The sequence below is a fragment of the Heterodontus francisci genome, chromosome 20, assembly GCF_036365525.1.
Source record: "Heterodontus francisci isolate sHetFra1 chromosome 20, sHetFra1.hap1, whole genome shotgun sequence".
Classification (NCBI taxonomy): Eukaryota; Metazoa; Chordata; class Chondrichthyes; order Heterodontiformes; family Heterodontidae; genus Heterodontus; species Heterodontus francisci.
The window spans coordinates 55,558,499-55,574,352 of NC_090390.1; the positions used below are offsets into that span (position 1 = coordinate 55,558,499).

Here is a 15,854-nt window from a genome sequence, read left to right on the forward strand (position 1 = left end):
AGATCAAGTGTGGAGCTCATGTAGACACCTCAAGGCAGCCATTACTGAGGCTGCTGGTTGTCCTCAAGGAGATATCTGACTTTCACAGCACTAGAGGGAAGAGAAATCTCACAGGGGAGATGGGCTGGCAAGGCACTAGGGGCAGGCAGACCTTCGCTTCATCGATGCCCACCTGGATCTAATGCTGGAGGCAGTGAGGGAGAGGAGGGAGGTCCTCTTCCCAGAGGTTGCCAGCAGGAGCACCTCTCTGTGCAGTGATATCCCCCTCTGACCCCTCTTCCTCCTCCTACTCCCGCGATGAACTGTCTCCTTCCAGGGCCTCACTGTCCTCAAGGTCCACACCTCCCAGGAGGGCTATGTTATGGAGAGCACAGCAGACCACCAGCATGACAAGACCCTTGCAGGAGGTTATTGGAGAGTGCCACCCAACCAATCCAGGCATCGGAATCACATCCTCGAAAACCCACGGCCTGCTGGATGGTTGTCCTGCTAAGCAGATGGCATCGGTTGTATTGCATCTGTGTCTCTGTTTGGGACACCCATAGAGGGGTCAGTAGCCATCTCTTCAAGTGATTTCCCTCGTCCCCTTGGATCCATCCATGCACTTTGGAGGATGGAGTAAAGTACCAAGGTAGCCTGGACTGGCGGAGTATGAAGGAGTCATGGCACCTGCCAGGAAAGTGAGCGCACACATAGAGGAAGCTCTTGTTGTGGTTGTGGACCAGTTGGAAGTTAGGGGAGTGGAAGGCTTTCTTGTTGATGGAACTCACTGGCCAGTCGCTGGGTGCCTTGTTGGTCACATGGATGCAAGGAATGATGCTCTGCACCTGGGGGAATTGAGCGATGGAGGCTGAACCAATGCCCTCTGCACCTGCACAGGCCGATCCATGTCAAAGTGGGTGTAGTCCCCTGCCCTCCTGAAAATGGCATCCGTGACCTGCCTGATAGCCTGCCCACTGCGAGATGCCTCCTAGGTCTGCAACGCATCCCTGAAATGACCTGGTTGTACAGAAATCTAGGGCAACGAAGACCTTGATGGCTGCAGGCCATGGGGGCTGTGAGGCCTCAGGTCACTGTTGATCAGAGCACACAGGACTGAGACAATCTGCCTGGCTAGGCGCAGGCTCCTACAGCACTAGTGCTCTGACATTTGCAGATACATAACTCTTGGGCAGTAGATGCGATGTTTTGGGTAGCACCTTCCTCCCCCTGCAGCACCCCGCACCCCCCCTCCCCCCACCCCACCCCACCCCGCTGTGCTCCTCTGGCCTCTTGCTGACTGGGAGTTTGTATCTGTGACAGCTCATCCTGGCTGCTCTGTCCAATGTCACAGTAGCCCATCCCCATCTGAACTCCCTCACCTGGGCTTTGTGCATTCACCAGGCCTTCCCCTGCCAACCCTGCTGCCCAAGTGATGCCAGCGAACTCACAGCCCTCTCCAGTTTCCTGCCACTCAGCACTGAGAAAAGCAAGTCTTACATCTGCAGCAATGGTCAATCTGTGGTACTTTTGAAGCAGCTGAGCTTTTTGGGGGTCTCTGCATCTTTTAATCAGCCCTTCCCATAGTCCTCATGCCCCCCCACCACCACTGTGTTCACATCTTGAACAGCACATTGTGTTTCCCCCATGGCATCCTCCACGTTCCCAGCCTCTAAAAATTAAAACCTGCTGCAGACAAGCCTGTCAATGAGTTCTTCAATGAGCTCAACGGGCTATTAAATGGAAGCGTGCGTCCAACCCATTCCCTCGCTGCCGGTCGCATTCCGGAGGCAGCAGGTCCCAGTGCCGGCCTCCATGAACTTTATTTTTAAATTATGCTCACCTCCGTACCTGCACTCAGCGGGCTTTGAAAGTCCAGCCCCTGATATCTGCCTCATACAACTAAGCACTGAGTGGTCTGTTCCCATATTGATTTCACGTCTTTCGGAAGGAACACCCAGCAACTGGAATGTGCCAGGAGGTGCCGATAAGCCATTACCTCTCATGCCTATTTCAGCCATCTTCTTCAAAGGACTAAAGAATGGCAGGATCCAAGAAGGAGCAGCCGATGTAGTGGCCAAAGTATTTGCAGTAGTCGCAGGGTTATTTCATAACTCAGCACAAAAATTACATAGGAACAGGAGAAGGCCATTCAGCCTCTTCTGCTATTCAGTTAGGTGATGGGTAATCTGTACCTCAACTCCTTTCACCTGCCTTTGCTCAATATTCCTTAATGCCCATACTTAACAAAATCTATCTCAGTTTTCAGTGTTTCATTTGGCCCAGCCTCAACCGCTTGTTGGAGGAGAGCATTCCAGATTGCCACTACTGCGTGTGAAGAAATGCTTGCTGATATAACCCCCTGAACAGCCGAGCACTAATTTTAAAGTTATGCCCCATCAGAGGAAATAGTTTCCCTCTATCAACCAAATCAAATCCTTTAATCATTTTAAACAGTATTACAGTCATGCCAAGAGGCCTCCATTGCAGAGTAACAGCCATAGGCTGCAATCACACTTTCTCCTCTTCCTGAGGTAGCACTTAGAAGGGGCATACGATTCGGTAGTAGCTGTCACACACCATATACTCACACCAAGGGCAAGCAACAGGGAAGCAAATAAAGACAGCACATATACAGAACTGAGGATCTGAAATTTATTTTCAGAAGGGACTATGACTGCTGCAGGCTGTTTTTAAAAAAAATTATTTCATGGGAGGTGTGCATCCCTGGCTAGCATTTATTGCCCATCACTAAATTGCCCTTGAGAAGGTGGTGGTGAACCTCCTTCTTGAACCTCTGCAGTTCATCTGCTGCAGGTACTCCCAGATTGCTGTTAGGAAGGGAGTTCCAGGTTGTGGGTTTGGAAGATGCTGTCAAAGGAGCCTTGGTGAGTTGCTGCAGTGCATTTTGTATATGGTACACACTGCTGGCACTGTTCGTCAGTGGTGGACAGAGTGATTGTTTAAGTGGGTGGATAGGATGCTGTTCAAGCAGACAGCTTTGTCTTGGATGGTGTTGAGCTTCCTGAGTGTTGGTGGAGCCAGGCAAGTGCAGAGTTCTCCATCACACTCCTGGCTTGTGCCTTGGAGTTGGTGGACAGGCTTTGGGGAGTCAGGAGGTGAGATACCCACCTCAGAATTCCCAGCATCTGATTTGTCCTTGTGATCACAGTATTTATGTAGTTGGGCCAGTTAAGTTTCTGGTCAATGGTACCCCCCCAGGATGTTGATAGTGGGGGATTCAGCGAAGGTAATGCCATTGAATGTCAAAGGGAGATGGTTAGATTCTTTGTTGTTGGAGATGGTCATTATCTGTAACTTTTGTGGCGCGAATGTTACTTGCCACTTATCAGCCCAAGCCTGAATGTTGTCCGATCTCGCTGCATATGGACATGGGCTGCTTCAGTATTCGAGGAGTTGCTGAATGGTGCTGAAAATTGTGCAATCATCAGTGAACATCCTCACTTCTGACCTTATGATGGAGGGAGAGTCATTGATGAAGCAGCTAGGTTGGGCCTAGGACACTACCCTGAGGAATTCCTGCAGTGATGTCCTGGGACTAAGATGATTGACCTCCAATAAACACAACCATCTTTCTTTGTGCTAGGTATGACTCCAACCAGTGGCAAGTTTTCCCCCTAATTACTGTTGACTTCAATTTTGCCAGGGCTCCTTGATGCTATACTCGGTCAAACGCTGCCTTGATGCCAAGGGAAATTACTCTCACTTCCCTTCTTGAGTTCAGCTCTTTTGTCCATGTTTGGACCAAAACTGTAATGAGGTCAGGAGCCAAGTAGCCCTGGTGGAACACAAACTGAGCATCAGTGAGTATGTTATTGCTGTGCAAGTGCCACTTGATAGCATTGTTGACAACACCTTCCATCACTTTGTTAATAATCAAGAATAAACTGCTGGGGCAGTAATTGGCCAGATTGGATTTGACCTTCTTTGTGTGGATAGGACATACCTGGGCAATTTTCCACATTATCGGGTAGATGCCAGTATTGTAGCTGTACTGAAAAAGCTTGGCTAAGGGCGCAGTTAGTTCTGGAGCACAAGTCTTCAGTACTACAACCGGTATGTTGCCAGGGTCCATAGCCTTTGCTGTATCCAGTGCATTCAGCCTTTTCTTGATATCATGTGAAGTGAATCAAATTGGCTAAAGACTGGCATTTGTGATGCTGGGGACCTGAGGAGGAGGCCGAGATGGATCATCTACTTGGCATTTCTGGCTGAAGATGGTTGCAAATGCTTCAGCCTTGTCTTTTGCACTGATGTGCTAGGCTCCCCCATCACTGATGATGGGGATATTTGTGGAGCCTCCTCTCCTATTAGTTGGTTAATTGTCCTCCACCATTCATGACTGGATGTGGCAGGACTGCACAGCTTCGATCTGATCTGTTAGTTGTGAGATCACTTAGTTCTGTCTATTGCACGCTGCATCCTCATTTGACATGCAAGTAGTCCTGTGTTGTAGCCTCACCAGGCTGACACCTCATTTTTAGGTATGCCTGGTGCTGCTCCTGGCATGCCTTCCTGCACTTTAATTGAACCAGAGTTTCACCCTTAGCTTGATGGTAATGATAAAGTAGGGGATATGTCGGACCATTAGGTTACAGATTGTGGTTGAACAAAATTCTGCTGCTGCTGATGGCCCACAGAGCTTCATGCATGCCCGGTTTTGAGCTGCTAGATCTGTTCTGAATCTATTGCATTCAGAATGGTGGTAGTGCCACACAACATGATGGAGGGAATGCTCAGTGTGAAGACAGTACTTTGTCTTCACAAGGACTGTGCAGTGGTCACTCCTACCAATACTGTCATGGACAGATGCATCTGCAACAGGTAGATTGGTGAGGACAAGGTCAAGTATGTTTTTCCTTCTTGTTGTTCCCTCACCACCCACTGCAGACCCAGTGTAGCAGATATGTCATTCAGGACTCAGCCTGCTCGGTCAGTAGTGGTGCTACCAAGCCATTCTTGGTGATGGATATTCAAGACCCAACCCAGTGTTCATTCTGTGCCCATGCCACCCTCAGTGTTTCTTCCAAGTGGTATTCAACATGGAGAAGCACTGATTCATCAGCTGGGGAGTGGGGGGCGGAGAGGGGTGGTGCAGTTCATGGTAATTAGTAGGAGGTTTCCGTATCCATGTTTGACCTGATGCCGAGACTTCTTGGGGTCCAGAGTCAATGTTAAGGATGCCCAGAGAAACTCCCTCCCGACTGTATACCACTGTGCTACCACCTCTGGTGGGTCTGTTCTGTCAGTGGGACAGGTCATACCCAGGGATGGTGATGGTGGTGTCTGGGATATTGTCTATCAGGTATGATTTTGTGTGTATGGCTCTGTCAGCCTGTTGCTTGACTAGTCTGTGGGATAGCTCTCCCAATTTTGGCACAAGCCTCCAGATGTCAGTAAGGAGGACCTTGCAGAGTTGGGTGTGCCACTGTCATTTCCAGTACCCAAGTCGATGCCAGATGGTCCATCTGGTTTTATTCCTTTTTGACCTTTCTGTAGTGGTTATAGGCAGGTAAGGTAAGGCAATAGAGGAAGTAGAGCCAGTATATTATGATGAAAACTGCTCACGACAAACACACTTACATATTTAATTAAAAGTCCTATCAATCAATGGCATCTGGATGTACATCTGCAAAGGCTTAAGGCAGATCCTTCTGTTTCTCTTGCTGAATAATTTCCCATATCTGGATAGCAAGGCACACTTTACAATAGATTCTAATAAACCTTAACACTTTGCCATGACTATAGAGTAGTACTTCCCCACATCAGTATGTCCAAACAGGGTACAAAATACTTTCGCAAGCTAATTGAGTGAAGTCATGAGCTTCATTGTATCTACATTCTGCCTCTGTTCAGGGATTTCTTAATTGTGCTTGTAACCAAAGGTTGCAGTGGGTATTCTTGGTTCCCTAGCAGATTCCCATCAAGTTTCTCCTTTCCTTCATATAGTGGTGGCAAAGTGTCGACCACAAAATAAAGTCATTGTCGGTGCTGCGGTATATCTTTCATTACTCTGTGCTGTGTTGTGTTCCCATACCACTTACACATTGAAAACATTTTCTGTTCATATATGCCAAGATGTTGTTTTGAGGGGCCCTGGTGGCTCCATGTGCACCATCAGTGAGGAGATGAACTTGTAGAAGGCCCTCTACCTGGTAAAAGTACTGTGCTATCTTCTTCTGCTGCTCCTTTCTATGGAGAAAGTGATGTAAGTGCCTTTTTGACATAATTAGGCTTTTATCCCTTGTTTTAAGCATCAGGGAACTGATGACTAATGAATGCTGCAAATGGCTTGGAAGGGTTTGGTGGTGTAATGGTTAAATGTGATGAAAACCTCCATAACCATGAGCAGGGCTATTCTTGTGCTCAGTGTTGTCTGAAGATGGGGCTCAAGCTGATTACCTAACTCTGTGACAGTCTCTCTCCTGAAAGGTAGATGACAATGCCAGATTTCCTCAGGCATCTTTGAGTAGGTGTAAGTAGATCTGAAGACTTGGCTGCTGGGCTGCAATCTAGTGGGTGATAAATGGTTGAGGCATAATCTGTCTAAACTCGTCATCCGCCTCCAAATCCATCACTGTCATTGGGAGGCCAATGGAGTTCCCAAGCTGAGCACTATGAAGTTACTGCTGATGAAGCAGCCATTGTCAGCAATAGTGCTGTGGCAAAGGAAGCCATCCTGCAAATGGATCTTGCAATGCACAAATGCACCAGCAAACAGCGGCAGACTGAAATGCACCAATGTAAATGCAGAACTGACAATTTGAAAAAGTAATATTAGGAAGTCACACTTTAAGAATCAAAGTTCTGAAGGCCAGAACAGGAACCTCCAGTGGTATCGATTTTAAGCAAACGAGCAGTGATAAAAGAATGAACAGCTGAAAATGACCAAGGAATTTGGTGTGGGATCAACCTATATGAGGATCACAACAGTTAAAAGAAAGCACAAAAAACTTGGATAGTGAACTTGGTGCTTTGTGAATAGGATGTTCAGGCCTACTGACCTGATTCAGTGAGGTGTACTTATGAAATATGCTCCCAGAGAATTAGTCCTAATACATGTGAAAAATCTAAAATAGTCCCATTAAATATGATTTTAAATAATTACAATTGTAGAAGCTAAGAAATTTCACACAGTAATAGATTCTAAATAATATATTGCCTAAAAATGACTGATGGTATATTAATCAAGGGCTAACTGAGTGTTGCTTAAACTTTTTAAGGTTTACAAAGCATTCATGATATCCCCTAATATTACTGTTTTAAAGAACATCAATTAATTATACATGCTTAAGTCTACACAACAAGCTTACCAGTGGAGTGACAAGATCAATAATATGAGCCAGCACCTGTTAACAGTGCTAAGCAGCCATTCAAATCACTGAGTGTAAAACAAAGCAGCGACTTGATTTGTATTTGGCCTTGTCTCACTAAAGCATTAATCAGCCCAGCTCTCAGGAGATTGCAAAATGATGTGGTCACACAAGTAATATTAGAGCATCCAGTCCATATAACACAGGGCTTTTGTTGTTACAGCTCCAGGTCATATCATATGGCTAGATACTCAGCTGAAACATCTGTTTATAACAGATGGGGGTATCCACCTCTGGGGAAACCAGTGATGCTGAACCCAAAAGAATATCTCGAGCAGACTTGGCATTTGTAACACTGGCGCAGGGCTATACTGTAAGGCACCCCTTATCAGTCAAGACAGCTGCAATGCTGTTTAAAGATCTCAGGGTTGAATAATCATTCTGCCTGATGCATAAGTTTTATTGTGCTTTGCTTCTTGTATGGTTGGCACAAGGACCATGAGTTTTAGCTTTAGTAGGTTGCCTTAATTTCTCAGGAGCCATCCTTCCATTCTTCTCTCCTCTTAAAGCAAGTATAGCACCGATGATTGCCTTAAAATAAAGGCATCATGAAATTTCAAAAGGAAACAGACATTCCCCTGCATTATTCTTTGATTATGGTCATGCAACAAATGGACGCAGAGAATAAAATCCCTTACAGTTGATGCGGGTCATATTGTGCATAAAGGTTGAATGAATCAATGAATCCTCTGGGTTCTTGGAAGCTCCCTGACATATAGAATTGAGCTACCCTTTCTCGCTGTTGTTGCTAGTCTGTGATTAAAGATCAAGTGGTTGGGTCTGCTGAATAAGGCATTTTGTGACCTGCTTAATATATCTGGGGACAGCAAACCAGTTGGTACTGCAGATGGCATCAGTGCTAGCCTGGAAAGAGCCAATGTATCAAAATTAAGTGCTGAGTCGGCTTTGGCAGCTACTGATATAGTTGTTTGATTGCTCCTGAGGTATTCATGAGCATGAAGGCACAGTCCTATCACATTAATCCTCACATCCTTGGGCATAAGTCTTCTGCCTTGGACAGCAGTCCAGGTATGTTGTTTACCAGTAGGACTAACATTCCACCTTATGTACCACCTAGCGTCATGGGTGGCCCTTTCTACCAGTATTGATCCTCCTCTGCCAGTAGTAGTAATAGTAGAACTCAGAAACCAATACTTACATGGTACAAAAAAAAGCATAGTTTACAGCTCAAGATCTCACAGTTCACCTATCAATATCAGCAAGCCAAGTATTGCTTCTGCATAAGAGAGCTAGCAATTCACTGCATAAGCAATAAATCAGTATTGGAGTACTTCCACAAAACTGTTTATTATGTTGTCAACATCTTCAACTCAGTGGTCCCCACAATGCACTTTCTCTGAACAGCAATTTGGCAACATGTGAAAATGTATGGGAGCTCTCTGCTACTGAGATTACTTCCCGGTAACCCACAAATAGTACAGCTATTATTTGGAATGCTGGCAGCAGTTAATATGTTTATATCTCTTGAAAATATTACTTATAGTGCCGTTGCCTTTTAAAGCATCCTGTACAATACCTTTAAACTCAGTTTGAATTCTAAAAGTTCAAGCCAATGAATAGTGACAACGTCTTATTCCTTGACCATATAAAGCTGAACTACAACAATGTAAAGTCAATAACAAATGTGAATAAATAAGACTAAGGTATATCTGGAAAGCTTTAGATTCAATTTATCAAGTCTCACAAATGTTGTTTTCTGCAAAGCATTTAAAATGGAAGATGGTGACTTAGCGGTAATGTTACTGGACCAGTAATCTAGAGGCCCAGGCTTATGCCCGAGGGCAGAGATTAAAATCACACGGCAGCTGCTGGAATTTAAATTCAACTAATTAGCAAATATCTGGAATTGAAAGCTAGTCTCGGTAATGGTGACCATGAAACTATCATCGATTGCTGGTCTGGCATGTAACTTCAGAGCCACAGCAATGTGTTTGACTCTTAACTGCCCTCTGAAATGGCCTAACAAACCACTCAGTTCATGGGCAACTAGGGATGGGCAACAAATGCTGGCCTGCCAGCAATACCTACATTCCATAAAAGAATTTTTAAAGATCTATCACATGATTATCAATGTGCTGCATCATTTCCTATAGTGGAAGAACACATTACTATACCACACCTTGTAATGACATAAGGTGCAAAGCACAGTATAAAGGTACCGATGAAAGTACTGATCTTCTTTGTTGCCCGCTGTCTTCGCCGCTTCTGCTCTTCTAGACAACGTTGTCTTACACTGCAAAGAAATGAATATAAACAACTATGTATGATATTGTTTGAAGTCAGAAGCATTTACTACTAAGAATCAGAGAAGTAAAAATTAGAATGCTTTTCTGTGTGCTAGTCAACAGTAACAGGTTCCAAAAGGATTACTCTATTTTATGCTATAAAAATCAGCAAGCAAGACCACAAGGTTAGGAAGGTATGCAGTTTATAGGTAGTTCAGTTGCTATCAAGATTAAAACTAGTCAACTATAGGTCACTGTCACAGGAGATTTCATCATTTAAAAATAGGCAAAATTGCTTCCAACATGTTTTGCTGTTTAACATCATTGCTGTCAGATCAATACGTTCTACAGATAACACTAATCATCTCCCAGAAACAGTATGGGCAATATTAAGAAATGAACTTACTTGGCATTTAATTATTAGTCAGCATTATCTTCAATTAGAACAGACACTGTATACATATATTGGGAGTCTTCCTAAGCAATCTAATATATGTAGATAATGTAAAATATAATTTAGAAATTCTAATACATTTAGAACAAATATGACCATATTTATGGTTTTATTTATGAGCAAACATTAAAAATGGTGTACACTAAATTCAGTTCTTCACAATTATATATGTGAGTGATGCAATACGACAAAGAATCAAAAGAAGTGGCAACATTAGTGAATATGGTTCCAGAAAAAGTGTTTTCTCTTATGTTATTGAACCTCATAAATGTTGGAAATGATCCCAACTGTATAAATTCTATTTCACTAACTTCATCCAAATTAATTTCTACTGTGACTGAGAGAAAACAGAGTTCGTTGTTGCACATGTTTGCTTCATTTCTGAGTTTTCACCAGACAGCATTTGCAGAAGTGCTTATCTAAAGCTTTTTTTGCATGTGCCCTCCTTGGATAATATGGCCTTACTATAACATGTAACAAATATGTTACTACTGAGCCATGTTTGGACAAATTGTGATTTGGCTCAACATACTACCAATGGTCTCCTTTTTATTGCATGATAGGAATCCAACTTGTTGCAAACTGCGGCATCCTTAGACATTTATTTGTCACAAGGCGAGCAACCTACCTTACCCAAGGTTATTACAAACAGTTTATAAGTTCTTTCAAATTTGAACAGTGTATTATATTGCTTTGATATGCAAAAACACAATCTTGGATTCCAAATATAAGCTGCCAACACCCATTTCTACCTCACCATGAACTCTCTTGACTCCTCTGCCTCTGATTTGTCACGCTGCTTATCCAACATCCAAAATTGGATGAGCATAGATTTCCTCCAATTACATATTGGGAAGATCTAAGCCATTGTCTTCAATCCCCACCACAAACTCATTTCCCTAGCCGCCAATTCCATCCTTCTTCATGACCAATGTCTGAGGCTGAACCAGATTGTTTGCAACCTCGGCATCCTATTTGACCCTGTGCTGAGTTTCCGACCACATATCCTCTCCATCACCAAGTCTGCCTTCTTCCATCTCTGTAATATTACCCATCTCCCCCCGCCTCAGCTCAACTCTTGCCGAAACCTTCATCTATGCCTTTGTTACTTCTAAATTTGACTATTCCAATGTTTTCCTGACTGGCCTCCCACCTTGTACCCTCTGTAAACTTGAGCTTATCCTAAATTCTACTGCCAGTATACTCACACCATCAAGTCCAGATTACCCATTACCCTAGTTCTTGCTCACCTACATTGTCTCCTGGTCACACACCTTGACTTTAAAATTCTCATCCTTGCTTTCAAATTCATCCATGGTTACACTCCTCCCTATCTCTGTAACCTCCACCAGCTCTACACTCCTCCGAGTTCACTGCAATTCTGGCCTTTTGCCCATCCCCAATTTTAATCACTCCACCGCTGGTGATTGTGCCTTCAGCTGGCTAGGTCTCAAGAACCTGGAATTCCCTCTTTAAAGCTTTCTGCATTTCTACCTCTCTCTCTCCTCCTTTAAGACATTCCTTAAAACCTCTTTCTTTGATGAAGCCTTTGACCACCTGTTCTAATATCTTCTTATGTGGCTTGGTGTCATTTTTTTTTGATAATGTTCTTGTGAAGAACCTTTTACTAAGTTAAAGGCACTATATAAATGCCAATTGTTGTTGTTGATATATGTTTCTCTGATTATTGAAAATTATTGAAAATGGTATGGCATAGTTAAACTCACAGATACAGCAGAGGTGCCTTTATTGGAAATAAGTAATGTAATTCAATGGCTACAAAATGACAAAAATGGGTTGCTTTGGGGTTTAAAAGAATGCTTCAATTGCTTTATGAGGGCTCAAACAAGGATGGGATGTGAAACAGTTAAATTGAAGCATTTTCTCTTCCTTAAGCTTTGAGGTCAAAATGTTTTAGTGGCATCATATCTGCAGTAAAGTGGCCAACCATGGATGTTTGTTTAAATTGGTACAGGATACCTTCCTTACAAAACTGAATTAAATTATTTTTATCGTTCTGGACTTCATTAAAGCTTGACTTTTGTGTATTCAAAGTCTAGAAATTCTGTTTAAATGAACAGGACTACATCTTACTTTTTTCTTATCTAGGGTATATAATCCTTATCATAGAAAAATCATATTCTATCAGAGGCAACTTCACAAACCCAACAAACAAACAAATTCAAAGGTGTAATATTCTACTACCCAGTGCTTTCACACTTCAATATAAATATAAATCTGGCAAAATACAGACACAAAATGGTTCATTGTGAGTTTCCAACAAAATTTCACATCAAGTTAAAACTTTCTTAGTTTGATGCTTTAGTCTCAAATATCAACTATGGTGGTTGGCTGCTCCTAATTTGGGCATTTTATATGGTAGGAAACCCAATTTCCTTCAGGTTTGGTCCTTTTTGCAGAAGGTGTATTTGTCGTAGAAAAAAAAAAGTTTAAAAACTATGGAACAAGAAACAGGGCAATTATTAAAGTCCACTAAACCCGACCCCAAAACTTCAGGATTTATTGGAAAAACAATTGAAAAAGTTAAGTGCCAAAATTCCACTGCAAACTCTCACAACAGGAACTACACATTATCATGTATCTACAGTGAGACCACATAGATCTGGTGACACTGAACTGGGGCAAAGGACTGTGGTACACCGTATCAGAAAGATTGCAAAGCAAATTTCCACCGGAGTAAATAGATATATTGTGTCCTTTACTTGGTATCGTGTGAAAAGGAGATTTTGAGTGCATTGGTTTCATCTGAGATTTGGAAATTAAATATTCCCTCTTTGCATTTGGTAGCTCTGCAGTTTTAGCAAGTAAGATCACATAGGGGGAAATTATGTTGCAGAACAACATTTCTTACACCAGTATGCTGCAATCATCGATTGGAACTCTTGAAACTGAGCTATCATGGAGATTCCGTTCAGCCCAGACACATTATAATGTTGGTCATGACAAATATTTTGATATACGACTGTTACATTTTTATTCTCAGTTAAGGTACTCAGGGATATAGTAATTAACACAAATAGAATTATATAGGTTATTGTTTCAAGGCATATTATTCTGTATCATATAATCTTTATATATTTTTGATCAGTCCATTTCCTAATTTAAAAATGGGATTTTAAAAACACTTAGGCTGTTAGAGTCATTCATTTTCTTACACCTTTTAGCTTGCTGCAACGTGCGTACTGTTAGATTGTATGTTATTTTTATAATCTGTCAATGTTGAGTGCGGAGGCTGCGTGGATACGTCAGCTGACGCATAAATATCCTGCAGAATTAACATAGCATACACAAGCGTAATATTTCAATTTCAGTAACTTTCTCGAATATATTCATCATTGCCTGGGGAATAATCAGGGTAAAACCCCATCAGTAATCGACTTACGTGTCTTCAAAACATCAAATATTAAAGGAAGGGAATCTTGTGTTGGAACTAAAAGTATAGATACCCTAAAATGCGAACATGTTTATATAGTTCGAGCAAGTTCTAAGTCATAGTCCTGCGCACAGAACTGGTCAGAATCGCCCATTCGCCTTCTGTGTATATCTGTCTATGCTTCCTGGGAGAATTACTGAGGATAACAGATCCAAAATATATTCATGCACATTTATTTATTCATTAAAGAGAGTAGTAAATTCTGGCGGGACTGACCCACGGTCTGTGTTGCCTACCTTGGATGAATGTCCACTAGTAACACTAGCGTTTGCATGGTGATAACATCTATCCTCTTGCAGTGAAATCGCGCCACTTTCAGCACTTTCAGATAGGTGAAACATAGCACTATTAGCGAAAGGAGAAAACTGAGGGTGTGAAAAACTACCGTAAAAACCACAAACTGGATCCGATCGTCAGATCGGCTCTGGCAGAGAGTGCAGGAGGAGTACAGGTGGCTGTATCCGACCCAGGATAGACAGACTGCCACTATAGGGAAGGACAGGGAATGGAACCACGTGTAACCCAGCATGATCGCAGCGTCCTTGTAACGCATCTTGGAATTATAACTTAAAGGAAAAACCACAGCAATCCATCTATCCGTACTCAGAGCAGCCATGCTCAGCATGGAATTGGTTAGCAGAAAAGTCTCCAAGAAGCCCACGATTTGGCAGACGGAGTCGGCTCCAGGCTGCTCTTTATTGACAATCCCCACTAAAGTCAACGGCATATTCAGCACTGTCATCAACAAGTTGCTGAGGGTCAGATTAATGATAAACATCCCCGGGACCTGTTTCCGGATTTCAGCACTGTAGAGAAAGCAGATCAGCACCAAGACATTGGACAGCAACGACACGATCATCAGAACTACTAGGAAGAAAGAGAAGATCACCTCCACTGTGCCCATGATGTTAACCGCTCAGTGTCTCTTGCAGCCAGTTCTGGTATTCCCAAATCCCAGAAAATACATTTTTGCGCAGATTTATCCTCGCTTTCCACCCCAGTCAGTCGGCTGTTATTTCGCAGGCGAGTTGCAGTTTGATGGGGATGTTGGTTGCTCCACGTCACTGGCTCGGTTTAATTCACCCAGCACAAGGGAAGTCCATTAGATTGAGGGTCTGAAATGATCAGCCGGGCTGAACCACTATCTGCTTGTCCTTCCAAGGAGTTCACGGGTTCTTCCGAGAGTCCAATCACAAGTGATCAATGGTTATTGGCGAAGAGCCATCCTGACAGTTCGCTATTATTGGCAAACTCACTTAAATCTCCGCGCTGCCTTGAGTGGAGGGAAGATTTATTGGGTTTGTCTATCACATGCACATCTGAGTCACTGAAAAAATTTGTGGTCAAAAGTGCCCACCAAGTACAACAGAACTAAAGCTTTTTTCTAATACCGAACAACATGATTTACACGGTAGCGATGAGCACAGTAAGTAGATTTTTATCATCAGATCATTAGCAAAAACTTACCTTGCCATATTTAACTACCGGATTAAACGAATTATAAACTAATTATTATTATAACTTTAAAAATGTTAGGCACTAACTCATTGAGATATTAAATTTAATCTAGTAATAGTTTTGCTTTGCAGTTAACTGAGCAATAAGCAATCAGTTTAAACATATTTTGAAAAAACTGAAGGATATTAGTAGGAAATCCCATCATTCCGAAAGAGCAGTGGTTCTCTCAGCCTGGCAACCACTCAGTAATGTCATTTAACCCATGAGATACATTACATATCACGTACGATTTGGCAATAGTTTGCATAACGCACGCATATCACGTGTGCTAAAAACACATCCCTGTTAAGTGGATCTGGCAGGTGCAACATGTGGGAATGGTCACTCTCTGCACAGGAAATATTCATGATTTATGCACCATTTATAACAATTCCCACCAAGTCACAGAATCACAGAATTGTTACAGCACAGAAGGAGGTCATTCGGCCCATTGTGTCCGCACAGGCTCTCCGAATGAGCAATTTACGTAGTGCCATTCCCCGCCTTCTCCCTGTAACCCTGTGTCCCCTAGTCCTTGTATCATCAGTTAATGGGACCAGTTTTCCATTGTCTAACTTATCTAAGCCTGTCATAATTTTGTACACCTCTATCAAATCTCCCCTCAATCTCTTTTGCTCCCGGGAGAACAACCCCAGCTTTTCCAATCAAACCTTGTAACTAAAATCCCCCATCCCTGGAACCAGCATTATGTTTCTTATTCTTTTGCTGGTTTACAATGCTGCTGTACAGTGATTGTACGTTGCAAGAGAAAAGAACACATTTCTCCATCCATATTGCAGCTTCTCCCGATATCAAGTACTGATTCTCTG

At 42.8% G+C, this 15,854-nt stretch overlaps 1 protein-coding gene across 1 annotated transcript in view; it reads right to left on the reverse strand.

Moving 5' to 3' along the window:
- The window catches only part of LOC137380942 (G-protein coupled receptor 26-like), a 45,739-nt gene extending 31,308 nt beyond the window's left edge, over positions 1-14,431 (reverse strand). Inside the window, exons 1-2 of the mRNA XM_068053353.1 lie at positions 13,764-14,431; positions 9,514-9,627 (exon numbers count right to left, since the gene is read on the reverse strand). Coding sequence (XP_067909454.1) covers positions 9,514-9,627; positions 13,764-14,431 — 782 coding nt within the window. The remainder of the gene's footprint in view (positions 1-9,513; positions 9,628-13,763) is intronic.
- Positions 14,432-15,854: the final 1,423 nt, after the last annotated feature.